General features: G+C 33.3%; 1 protein-coding gene across 9 annotated transcripts in view; it reads left to right on the top strand.

Annotated features, from left to right (window-relative positions):
• CCDC91 (coiled-coil domain containing 91) overlaps positions 1-14,341 on the top strand; it is a gene marked incomplete at its 3' end in the record, with an annotated part of 371,630 nt that overhangs the window by 312,127 nt on the left and 45,162 nt on the right. For all 9 annotated transcript variants that reach the window (XM_079937340.1, XM_079937341.1, XM_079937344.1 and 6 more), the window contains one exon: positions 5,111-5,224. In XM_079937340.1, the coding sequence (XP_079793466.1) occupies positions 5,111-5,224 (114 nt within the window). The remainder of the gene's footprint in view (positions 1-5,110; positions 5,225-14,341) is intronic.

Below are 14,341 nucleotides of genomic sequence, written 5' to 3'. Positions count from 1 at the left end.
GAAGTCTCACTTCATTTTTTTAACTGTTGATGCACAGGAAATGCATTCAGCGCTTGACTTGACTTATGATTCAGACACTCATTTTCTAAGGTACATTTCCACAACTACGCGCAACTTTTAAAATAATACATAATTAGATAATATGCATACGTCATGTATAGAAACAAAAATTAAGTGCACTATTGCCCTAGAAAAATCTTTGATACTGTGTTTTACTGCCCACAGATCAAAATTAAATTGATTGGGCTTCCCTGGTGGCGCAGGGGTTGAGAGTCCGCCTGCCGATGCAGGGGACGCGGGTTCGTGCCCCGGTCCGGGAGGATCCCACGTGCCGCGAAGCGGCTGGGCCCGTGAGCCATGGCCGCTGGGCCTGCGCATCCGGAACCTGTGCTCTGCAGCGGGAGAGGCCACAGCAGTGAGAGGCCCGCGTGCCAAAAAAAAAAAAAAAAAAAAAAATTGATTGCTGTGATTTGTTTCCCATAAATAATTTAACTGTGTTTACAATCCTTAACTAAATCGCACTGATAAAGAACAACCTCAGACCGTTTATTAAGTCACGATCCCATTTTTACTGAAATATATGGTGGATTTAATAGATACTAAAGCATAACTATACTTTTAAGCAATGAGGAGAAATTTTTAAATCTTATACAAAATGTTATATAAGCTTTTAGCCCTAAATGACATTCATCATGACATATTTAATTGTAACAGTGATTCATTTTTTAAAAATAAGTATGTAGAACTCTTTCTTCCACACTTAAAAACTAGTTATGTAATCGTTTGGATGTGATTTCTTGCACATTTTTTATTTTTAGACAAAAAAATATTTATGATGAGAAGTGTTAACATATATTTTAACAAACCATAACACATATGCAAATGGATAGTTTTCCCTCCAAACTGTTTATTTTAGAGCAGTGCTTCTAACCTGGAGGGGATCCAGTGAGCAGATGCCAAGTATGCTGCTTATAACAGGACTCCCGCCTCCACCCCCAGCAAGGAATTGTCAGTAGTACCAAGGTTGAGAAACCCTGCCCTAGAGAATATATTACATCCCAGGGGGTTGGCCATTACTAAAATATTCCGGAAAATGTTCTTTCAGAATTGTCTTGTTTGAATATACTCATTGGTGTCAAGTCTTCATCTCTTGTGAGGTATATTTTATTTTAGACTAATCCTCATGACTCATAGGGACAATTTAGTTCATTCATGGAATTCAACAAAACATGCAGGCAGATATTTACACACACTTGAATATGCACACAAAATTCATTAATCATTTCTAAGTAATTGAGAATTTGGGCTGGTTAGAAAATGGAAGGCTTAAACTACTTTTTTGCGGTATGCGGGCCTCTCACTGTTGTGGCCTCTTACGTTGCGGAACACAGGCTCCGGACGCGCAGGCTCAGCGGCCATGGCTCACGGGCCCAGCCGCTCTGCGGCATGTAGGATCTTCCCAGATGGGGGCACGAACCTGTGTCCCCAGCATCGACAGGCGGACTCCCAACCACTGCGCCACCAGGGAAGCCCCTTAAACTTTACTTTTGTATGATATTCAAAGATATTTATTGACAAGTAGTATTTATTCTTTTTTTTTCATTTTTATTTTATATTGGAGTATAGTTGATTAACAATGTTGTGTTAGTTTCAGGTATACAGCAAAGTGATTCAGTTATACATATACATGTATCTATTCTTTTTCAAGTTATTTTCCCACTTAGGTTATTACAGGATATTGAACAGAGTTCCCTGTGCTATACAGTAGGTACTCATTAGTTATCTATTTTAAATATACAGTGTGTATATGGATTTCACAACCTTGACTGTCACCTAACTCCCAAATGGGGAGGAGAGAATCAAGGAAACTTTCTTTGTAAATGTTCTTCTTCAACTCAAAAATTAGGAAAGGAGGGTCCTCAAAAATGTGGACTGAGCAGACAGTGTAAACTCGCAGCCCCTTCCCCCCTAAAAAAAATGTTAACTGAAGAACATAGTAGCTAACTCTTCATGTTTTTTCTGGATATATCCCTTTTATTTAAATTGATCCTTTTGCCTTCAACCAAACAGATCTAGTCAAATTTACTTATATGACCCTTACTAGATAGAAATTCTGGTTGATATTCAGTATGATATGGATTTATCTTTTATATTCAAATAATCCAGGTCTACAGTAGTTTTAAAATTATAAAACCCTTGAAAACCAAGGATTTCTGTAACTTGGCTGTTGGCAAAACCTGTCCTGAACTAATGTGAAACTTATACTTTTAATTTACCCCCATAGTGTGAATATTCATACCCTTCACTGAAGAACTATTAATGTGTTTTATTTCAGGGGGCTTAGTAATATATGCACTACTTTTTGCCTTTATAAAATCTGAAAATTTTCGAATTCCAAATTAGTAAGTATGAAACCAATAGAAATTATAATAGTAGATGCTTTTATTTTAAATAATCTTTTTTTGTCCTCATTTTTTTTTCAAAAATTACTACAGTTTTTCATAATGACATATCACCTCACACCAGTCAGAATGGCCATCATCAAAGTCTACAAATAATAAATGCTGGAGAGGGTGTGGAGAAAAGGGAACCCTCCTACACTGTTGGTGGCAATGTAAATTGGTGCAGCCACTGTGGAAAACAGTATGCAGGGTTCCTTACAAAACTAAAAAGAGTTACCACATGATCCAGAAATCCCACTCCTGGGCATATATCCAGAGAAAGCTCTAATTTGAAAAGATACATGCACCCCAGTGTTCATAGGAGCACTGTTTACAATATCCAAGACATGGAAGCCACCTAAATGTCCATTAACAGATGAATGGATAAAGAAGATGTGGTGCATATGTGGAATATTACTCAGCCATAAAAAAATGAAATAATGCCATTTGCAGTAACACGGATGGACCTAGAGATTATCATATTAAATGAAGCCAAATAGAGAAAGACAAATACCATATGATATTGCTTATATGTGGAATCTAAAAAAAATGATACAAATGAACTTATTTACAAAACAGAAATAGACTCACAGACATAGAAAACTTACGGTTACCAGAGGGGACAGGGAGGAGGCATAAATTTGGAATTTGGGATTAACAAATACACACTACTATATATAAAATAGATAAACAATAAGGACCTACTGTATAGAACAGGGAACTATATTCAATATCTTGTAATAACCCATAATGGAAAAGAATCTGAAAAAGAATAGATATATGTATACATATAACTGAATCACTTGGCTATACACCTGAAACATTGTAAATCAACTATGCTTCAATAAAAAATTAAACATAAAAAATACTATAGTTTTTTGACTTTAATCTTTTCAGAAAATCATGGAAACAACTTTGTATTTTATTATTTCATCAGTGGAACTAAAGCTTAATGTACTTAGTGATAGAAAATAAAGAGTAACAATTGTCAAAGTCTTACTATAGTGCTTTTGAGATTTGTGACTTAACTTTATATATTAGGGAGGGAATCCAAAAAATTATGAGTTTACCAATATTAAAGTAGGAAGAGGACACAATCAAGCAAATGATAAGAGCTAATATGTATATTGCTAATATTTCTATGAAAAATGCTGCATATCACATAATCTTTTAAAATGCAGAATAAAGTTAGATATGATTATCCCTTAAATAAGCGAAGATTTAAAAACTGGTGAGACTAAATGTAATCAAGGTTGCAAGAAAACAGCTATTCTCATGGGCTGCTTATGGGAAAAAATTGTACAAAATGTCAAAAGCTGTAAGAGAGCTCAAAAATTATATCCCTTGGGCAACATGATTCTACCTCATGAATTGAAATTAAGGAAGTCTCTAATATGCACCACAAAGTTACATATATGGATGCTTGTCACTGCTTTATTAAAAACAACCAAAACATCCATGAATAAATATTAGTAAAATAAATTATTATACATCCCAGTAATGGAATATAAAATCATAAAAGAATATATAATTACTTTAAAATATTCAAAATGTATTTTAAATGAAAAATGCCAGAGTTAGAAAATAGTATGTACAGTTTGAGTCCCATCCTCTTCACACCCAATTTTGTACGGGTGTGTGTGTGTTTTGTGTTCATATTTTTATGTATTTACTAATTTTCTATAGTAAATATATTCATAATAGAAAATTCTTACTACTTCATATTTTCTAGGTTTTATGTATATATATGTATATATTGATATATATGTGTCTGAAATTAATCAGGAAAAACTAAACAAAAACATATATACACTACAAAGTGAAGGGTCCTCAAGAATAACAAAATAAGGGAAATACAACTGAGAAATTTCAAGGCATTTTCTAATTGATAGCCTGTTCAAAAAAAGGATGGTACCTTTGTAGACAAGTGGAAGTTACAGAAGTTTGTTGCATTCTTCCAGTCCATGAAATGCTATTTTAGCAGAAAATATTTCCTGGTTTTTGAGAAGTGTTACATTTCTTTTTCAGAATTTTAGCCTTCTTTCTCTTTATCTGAAAATTTGAACTCTCTCAGGGTTCTTGATTACTATTTCAGTAAAATGGGGAATATCACTTTTTCCCTAGATTTCTCATTTCATATATTAGCACACAGGGTAGAATTCTTACCTCTCATTCATGGTGTCCAGCTCTCAACATCTTAACCTGGCAGAAGAACTAAACTAGCTGTAAATCTTACCACCCAGACCACACTTGATTATTGTATGATGGGAAAATTAAATGTGAATAAAACAGCCTAGAGCATTAGGGTGTTCTTGGAAGAATAAACACAAGTTGGAAGTCTTATGTGGACAGTGCAAAGTACAGGAAAGCAATCAATCATGTAAACATCAAATGAAAGGTTGGTAAGGAAGCCATTGGAGTCTGTCAGGCGCTCCCTGCAATAAATGGCTTACTCCATTTCTTTTCCCTTTCACTCAGTTTAGAAAAGTGAATTCTGTGGAATCTCTAACAGAACCCAAAAGATTTCGTTAAGTTCTTATTCCTGTTTAAAGGTATGCTTTGAACAGAGTGAGCTCAACCCACTGAAGAGGGTTTTTAGTTTATATAAAATGGGCACAAACATGTCATAGCACATACCTCCCTGACTTTTTTCATCCTCCCACAAACAGGAAACTGTTAAGGCAGCAATAATAGAAGAGCAAAAGCGAAGTGAAAAGGCTGTGGAAGAGGCAGTGAAGAGAACAAGAGATGAATTGATAGAGTATGTAAAGGAACAGAAAAGGGTAAGTATCCCCTGAAGGGTTTTAACTTGTGCTTCCACAAACTGAAGCATTGGCTTTGGTACAATGACATGAAATTTTAAAATATTTAGAATGTCCTTTGCCATCTAATTTAGGAATCTTCATCTAAGATTATTTTTCTGATATATATTCTAATAGTTAATGTCTATAAACATAAATTCCATCTGTCAACAAAAAAAGCACACTGAATAATTTCTTGCTGGATTCCTAGAAATGACCTATAGCATTTTCAATTTAACCCTACACTTGCGAAGAAAGTTATAGACTTTTCGTTTTTTGGCCATAAGTTTGTTATTTCTTATAATATTTGTCAAAATTTGTATGCACTCGTTAGGCCTTCGGACTGGGTTAACACCACTGTGGTTCTAATAGATTTTATTACGGTTATCAAATTAAGGCTCTTCTGCCATAGTTCCATTTCAAAAACAAAATTCAGAATGTGCTTGTCACAATTCAGAATGCATATTGGAGCTTTACAAAATAAACATCATTTCAGTACAATGTGGTTTTATTAATATGTGAGTCTGAGCAGTAGCCGGAAATAATGGACTTATTAGCTTAATTTGTAGATTTTTCAACAAATCTTTATTCTTCTTAAGTAGTATCCAAGATGAGAAACACTTAGGATGACTTAGTAATCTCTGTAATAAGCATATTATATTACATTATATTATATAACATTATATGGTGAATTTTCTCACACACTATTTTATGTCTCATTTATATGTTTAGTATAACATGTTATATATTACAAAGTATCATATTTAAAGACTATATTATATAATATATAGTATTATATAATATAGCATAATAAAATTATAAATAAAACATAGTGTGTATGAGGATAGTTGACACAATTAATTGTTGGTCAAAATGACAAATAAAAGATTATTCTTCAGTTGACAGTTAAGTAGAAGACTAGGAGTGTCATACAAACTCATGATACCACTTTAGTTCCATACCCTTAATTTGAAGCCAAGTTTGGTATGATACAAAGGAAATTCTTACCCCTCAGTAACTACCATTAGGTTTCAACAAAGCAGAGTTTGTCAGCAGAGTAAAAAATTGCTAAGTAGGCTTTTCAGATAACTTAACCACTCACAGAAGCATTTCATATGGGATTAGATCTTTGGGCATGTTATCTCAAGGTGTTTTTAAAAGCAGTTTCACCCAAACAAATTCCCGATGGGTGCGTAACCTTCTGAAGAGAAAATTCTGAGCCAGATATAGTCAACTGACTTTTCAGGAAGTGATATATTCCCAGAAAACTCCTATTTCTATATGTATCCCCAAGGAGTTTATGTTAAATAAACTAGTTCAGAAGCAGTCATACAAGAAAGGAATTATAGATGCTTTCCACATACACACAGGAATTGTGATAGTGAAAGAACACAGACTTGAAATAAATTCAAGGAGTCTTGTGGATGTATCCTTTTGTTTTTTTTTTAAACGGAAGTATAGTTGATTTACAATGTTGTGTTTGTTTCAGGTGTACAAGCAAAGTGACTCAGTTATACATGTATTTATATGTATATATATATATATAAATACTTTTTCAGATTCTTTTCCCTTATAGGTTATAACAAAATATTGAGTATAGTTCCTTGTGCTACACTAGGTCCTTTTGGTTATCTATTTTATATATAGTAGTGTGTATATGTTAATCCCAAACTCCTATGGATGTATCCTTTTTTAACCATCTTTTCTTAATAATATATGGCCAATTCTTACTTGAGCACTAAATTTGGACAAGAAGTTATATAACATAACAAACCCATTCATAAGAGTATCTTAGGTGAATATTTCTTTGATCAAAATGGAAATTTTTTCTTAAAAAAATCTTTAAAATCGTGTATTACTTTCCTCTCAAAAGAAGTCTTGTGGCTGCTGTAAGAAACATTTAAAATGAGAGCAGGAAATGCCTTTACAGGAGTTACCTGGTCCCTGTGTGAGGTAAATTAGCCCTTGAAGAGAACTGACAATGAACTCTGCCATTTAATCTGTGTTCTTGCAATCATATTAAAGGATTAGTATCTGTTTATGTTACATAAACTAGTTATCACGTTTAGAAATGTTCATTAAATAACAACAAAATCATGACAATATTACATTCTATGTGCACCAGAGTTCCACTTCTCTATGCTTGTTCCTTTATATGTTAAGAACTATAAATTTAATACCTGCCTTCCAGAACAGCTCTGAGTTAATACATGTAATAAAATAGAACAGCTAGAGTGTGATCTCAATATATATGTACATTATTGAAGAAAAACAGAAAGGCCTAGTAGCATTATTTTTTGCTAATTAAAAGTGTGCTTTTCAGATTAACGTTTGGCATTCTATTTCCTCTGAGGTTTACAACATGATTCTAATAGTTTATTCCATTCGTGTTACTAGATGCACAGAAGATTAAAACTGATTTAATCACTATATTAATAGGAAGTTTATTACCACCACTTTGGGATTTGAGAGTTTTTTAAATAATACATATTGTAGAATACTTTTAATATTTGAATGTTTCCATCTCTCCAAACAGAAAAGCTATAAAAAAGGAAAGTGGATAAAATATTTGAAATGAAAGCACCAACCAACTGCTAGATCTCTTTTTTATATAACTTTTTAAAAATTAAGATTCTCTACACTCTGATTCTTTTCCAAAATGGATTTCAGTGTTTCAAGTTAATTTTTATGAATTTTGGGGTCTTGGAAATTTTTCACACACACACAGAAAAGACATCTCATAACTTACAAAGTAATATTTAGAAGAAACAAAAGGGTTTTTTTTAGCAAATTCATAATCTTTTTTCTGCTTCCAAAAGACTAAATTAGGGCAACTCATCTCTACTTCTTCCTTTGTAAGATGGATTTCTGTTTGCATCAGACAAGAACACTTTTCCAGAACAAAAATTTTCCTTTCTCCTCTCCAGCTTTTTTTTAACTAGAGAGTGAACTTGAGATTTTCAACATTAGACACCTCAAAAGCCCTGTAGACCTTGGTTCCAACTGGGCTTACATTCCAGTCTGTGAAGTAATCATCCCCTCTTGAAGTTTTCCAAAATCTTTGTAAGAAGAAGTCTAATGTTGTGTTAGTTTCTGTCTTTATATGTCTTTTGTTCTAACCAATCTTTGCTTTGATATCATTTTACCCTTACCAAATTCACTAAAAGACTGAAATGAAGACTCTTTTCTCTACATCTTTTTCCTTCAGTCTTTTACTTTTAAAAGACAGAGAAACAGAATGAAAAATCTGAAATGCTTAACTTTTCAAATAACTTATAATTTATGCTACAATATTAAATGCAGTAGAATTACAAATCACCACAGAGGATAACATTGCTGCTTCTGGGTATCTACAATCAACAAGTTTTTAATCAGTGATCCAATCATTTTGAGTATTACAATTATACTAGAAGTAGAATTAGAATTATACTAGGATTAAAATTAGAATTATACTGAGAAAATGTTTTACTTTTAAATGCCATTTACCAGGGTTTTTTTGTATCAAATAAATAGGGATGTCCTTGAAATTTGTAAATACTCATATTCATCTGGTCTAAACATCTTAGGACAAAGGGGCTACTTATACCTGTACTACCTATGTACTAATTATGTGGATCATAATTTACACTGAAATTGCATCCTAAATTATTTACTAAGTTGGTACATGGTACTTATACTGTTACTCCAAGTCCTAATAATAATCAAAGGTTAAGTGTAATCAAATCCAAACAAAGAGAGCTTTTGAAATGATCAACCAGAAAAATTATTCAAATTAATAATGGATCTGTTTCAGTGACTATCTTATAAGTGCCTTTCTTATAGATATTCTAAATGATAGTATTAAAAAATCCTCTGTAAGATCTATCTTGTTAAACCCAGAAAATAAAATTATTATATTGAGTTCACAAATTTAGTATGAAACTGAAAAGCCAAAGTTTTGCAGTCTCAGTTCTCATAATCTTTTCATTAGTTGATAGAAATTGTCTCATTTTGTAATGAATTTAGAAATTTCCATTATAATTTGTATAATAGAGAGGGAAGGGTAAACAGGAAAACCTAAAAAGATTTTAAAATACGCTCAATTTATCTGAGAATCAGCTAGGTATCCCCAAATGTAGTGGTTTATATTTAACAGCCATAATATGTTTTATTAAAATTAAATTGTTTTGTTTCAAACTCTCTTGAATCATTACAAGTTCTAGATTAAGGGGTTGCAGATACACCTCATGGGTCAAATTTGGCTTGCTGTTTTTATAAATAAAGCTTTATTGAAACACATAGCCCAATCCATTCATTTATGTGCTACTCTTTGGCTGGTTTCATGCTGCAACAGCAGAGTTGAGTAGTTCAGAGAGACCATGGGGCCCACATAACCTAAAATATTTGCTGTCTGGCCCTTTACAGAAAATCGTTTGTCAACTCCTGCTCCAGGCTATCAAAATAATCTTGAGGAGAAAATTTCTTCCTGTCAGCCCTTTAAAATATTTATTCTTTCATTATGCCTTATTGTAACTAGACAATTGAAATTCCTAAGGTGCTGTTCTGGAAAAGATTTCTTGACATTAATTGCCAGATAAGGCATTATAACATTTTAGGCCTGGTCATTAGTGACATAAACTTTATTTTAGACTAAAGGAGGTTGTAGGAAAACGAGATGGGAAAGACCACATCCCTTGACACTTCCCTAGGGAGGAAGAATTTGTGGTTGAAAATGACCTATGGCCCTTGGATTAGAATGAAGTGTTCCAACGCATCCCACAAGTTAAGAGTGTTACACATGAGCTTGCTATGAGGGAGGAAGTGTGAATAACATTCAGCAAGCAACAACTACTCACAGCCAAGCAGTGATTCCTAAAAAATAAAATCCCATCCAAATGTAATAAAAGATTATTTTTTTTTCCTCTTAAGAACCAGAATTATGGCCTGTATTTTCTAAATCACCTCCAGGAAAATAATCTTCACATTAGAGGATCCTTTTAATTTAGATCTTTAAAGAGGAGTAAGGAGCAGTTATCTTTACTTCAAAGTTTTTGTGGTCAAAGCATTGTTATAATTTCTTAATTCTAAAAGGATTCATTTAATCCAGGTTTTCTACAATATTCTTGAGTGTTTGCATCTCAAACTGATTAATAAAAGGCAATATTTGGCCAAAATGAACTCTCTTTAGTTTCTGTTCAGTTATACAGTTACTTGAATTAAACATGATTTCAAGACAAGTTACTGAATATCTTGTGGTGCCTTACTTTTTTCCTCTTAATAATTTGGGAGTTGGATGAGCTGGTGTCGAATGCCTCTTAGAGTTCTAAACTATGTTACCACTGTGAGTAACATTTTCCTTGACAGATGATAAATCTCCACAGGGGTTTTTAATTCTTGGTATAAATCACTTGCATCATAGTAGTTATTTTGTGCATAATTTATACATCAGTGTAGGGAAGTGACACTTTTCTGGCATTCCCCAGCCTCCTGCGCCTTCTCATCCTAATCGATTGGCCTTACTTCCTCTTGTCCTGGGGCAGGCTGTAGAGTTGCCTATGCAAGATGCAGCTCAGTAGCCATTCAGCATCTGCCCTTGTAACTTTTGCCTTGGGTCTCATATTAGAAAATCCTTTTATCTGACCAAGGCATTTTAAAATGAACAATATACCTTCACACTCAATTGTTATCTGTACTTTCAGTTGTACCTCATTTTTTGATGCCAAAGGGAACTTAAAGATTTATACAAATATGATCTAAAAAGTTACTATTTTTCAATCTCATACTCTTCTTTGAAAGCTTATTTCATACAGTATGCTTTAAAATCAAATTTATTGCTGTTTTTCACTTTCTATTTTAACAATCTTCTTGATCCTCTTATTCTGCTGGACTCACTTGCATAAGAACAACCTTGAAAGAACTTACTTTGGTGAGGCAAATCTATTGATCATTTCCGTTTCAACAGTGGGTAACTGAGAAAAGATACTATAGACATAGCTTAATGCTTAGATTAAGTTTCCATTCCTGTTTCAGGGAATAAAATATACGTTCCAGCTTAAAATGAAAATTTATGCATTTTCACTTAAGAACTAGTTCAGCACAGCAATTAATATACTCTTCTTTAACTGGTCTTTGGGATAGCAATTTTGTTTAAAGCAAAGCAAAACTTCTAAATCAAAGTACAGTAAGTATAAATATTTTAGTTGGAGTCAGTTAGTATCTAAAATCGTTCATTCTCTGTTTTTGTGTAATTAAAATGTTCATCTAAGTAATTAATCACTTCTTGAATTATTACAGTGAATTAGCTTTATTCTTCATTAAAAGGTTTTAATTTAGCCTTTTGTTAGATATTCGGATGACTTCTCCTTTCCTTCAATATACTAGAGTTCTTAAAATTCAGATGGTGATAAGAACTGATTCAAATCAAAGACAAATCAATAAAATCAAAGTGTCAACTTTGAGTCATAGGCCATGGAATTTAGGAGTTGACATGCCTGATGGGTATGCTATAGGCCTGTATTTAGGTATAGCTTCTTGAGATGGGCCCAAGTGAAGAATAGCTAGGTAGCTCATGATGTAAATGGTGAGCAGCTGGTGTAGAAGGACAATCAGAGGTCAGACCTAGAGGAAGTGGTAGCTATCAGAGGCCCCCATATTGAAATGATGATGACAATGATAACAGCTAATACTTATATAGCATTTGCTAAGTTTCAGGCACTAGTCTAAGGATATTATCATTTAAGAGTGTGTGTATGTATTCATTACCCTCAATAGCATTATTAACCGCCAGATCGTAAAGCTAGAAAGTGACAGTCTGGCTCTGGAGTCTGCGCTATTAACCATTTGGCAAACCACTTCTGTGGGCAACAGTCATCAATAAAGAATAGGGACAAAAGTTTGTGAATAGGTCAGAAATGAAAGTTTCAGATTAAAAGCCAAGAAGAATAAGAGGATAACAGAGACCCATGTTTATGTTTTGTTAGTCATATGGCACTATGTAGTATCTACCAGATCAAAGCAGCAGTGGAGGACGAGGACCACCATATCTTTAAAAAGGTGAAAGTCTGGTTTTGGAAGGAAAGTATAAGAGCATATTACCTTAAGTAAAGGTCAAAAAATGGCTTGAAGCAATAGTAGATACCACAACATATGGCAGTGCTTGAAAAAAGGTCAAAAAGATTGTGCTGATAATCATTGACAATAGAATTCCAGAACATCACTTAAGACTATGGAGATAAGAGTGGATTTTTTATTTCAGTCAAATGGAAACTAAAATATGGACTAGGCTACATAGTAAAAAGAGGATGGACAATAGTCTGTGAGAAGACAAAGGGTTTGGTCTCTTATAGGAATAAGCAAATTAATTTATAAAGACTTTTATTAAAAAGTTTATAGATTCTTAATATACCTTTTGGTTGCAATTCTAGAATGTCCTGGTTCATGAAGCTTATATTATTGGGGGCAGTGGAGATGGACTTTGTTTTTTTCTCAGATGTTGTCTTACCCTTTAGCCAACCTTAGAAGTCAAAAAGCATGTATATATGTTTTCATTTATTCACGAACTATTTATTAAGAGCCACTGTTGCCTTTACCATGTTACTATTAAACTATTAGAAAGAAATGAATAATGAAGTGGTATTCCAAATTGCTAGCATCTTGATCTATACAATATAGATCCTTGTATCTATACAACATGCATTTGTGTACGCCCTTCCATGTTCCATTCTAAGCTATGTACTGGGAAATTGCAGTTTAAATTCTTCTTCCATTCTATAAAGAAATGTTAAGCATCTTTAATAGTCTGAGAACTGTGCTCAGGACACAAGGATAAGTGAGATCATCAAGAAAGAGAGTTTATACCCTGGTATTCATAATGGCAATACACATTTAACAACTAAAATATATAAAGATTTTTACATACATTATTTGATTCTTATAATCACCTGCATGGTTATTATTCTGATTTTACAAACTGGAGAGTCAAAGATGATAGAAATGTTCACTTTTCCAAGGCTAGATCTAATAAACCATAGCTGAGACCTTAGTTTTCCTTTTTTGATCCTGTACTCCACATCACAGCAATTGGCCTTGTCAACTTCATTTATACTAGCAGTTTCATTGTACTATCTAGAGTGAAGTCAATATCTGGAGATGATTATCAAAAAGACCATGGTAGTTAGAATCAGTGAAGAACCCTAACATCAACAGCTAAGAGGACTAGAAGTGCATGAAATACTCAGTGATACAGAAAGCAATTGATCATGGAGACAGGAACCCACATGTTACCATCTTCTTCTCTTGTGGTGCTTTAGTGTCCTGTTTTGAGTTCTATATTTGGAAAAGATGCTGACATTTTCATGGAAATCCGAGTTTTAGAGTGAACTATTGAGGATGTAACCTAGGAGAAGACTTTGAAAGGTCTAAGCTTGTTCAACTATGGAAAAACTTAACCATGGAAATTCAGCAATATAGAAACCAAAAAAACATCTTAATATGACCTTAATGCTAAAGGAATAACTAGACACGTTCAATTTAAGTGGAATCTAAGTCTGTATCAGAAAAAAATACAAAACAGCAGCCATTTATTGAGTGCCAGGTTTGTCCAAGATACCATGGTGGCTGCTTTACTTACACAGTTTCACTTTATCCTCAAAACTATTCTAAAGTAGTATCTGCACGTTACAGACAAGGAAAACTAAGTCAACAATGCGAGATAACTGCCCGAGATTAGTAAAAGAGAGAGTCAAGGTTTTAACTTGGTTCTATCTGACTGCAAACCATATAGTAACTCTTTAAATCTGGTTTGATAATTTACTTTACCTAGTATTTTTCAAATGGTGTTTTAGGATTGTCAGTTTCTTCACTAACAAGCTTGTAATATACCTTTTACTTTTATAGGCTCCATCTAGATAAATTAGATAAATTTTACAGGCTCTGTCTAGATAAATTAATTAAATTGGCTCCATCCAGATAAATTAGGAAGAAAAATAGAAAGACATGGATAGCACGTGCGCGCGCGCGCACACACACACACACACACACACATCTCGTTTGGGAAATTGCTTGAAATCATGTATTACATACGATTTATAAATTATTTTTAAATAGGTTTTTCACCTATGG

This window comes from Stenella coeruleoalba (assembly GCF_951394435.1).
Source record: "Stenella coeruleoalba genome assembly, chromosome: 11".
NCBI lineage: Eukaryota > Metazoa > Chordata > Mammalia > Artiodactyla > Delphinidae > Stenella > Stenella coeruleoalba.
Note: the sequence above shows the minus strand (reverse complement) of the source record. Positions and strands in the feature narration are given on the sequence as shown.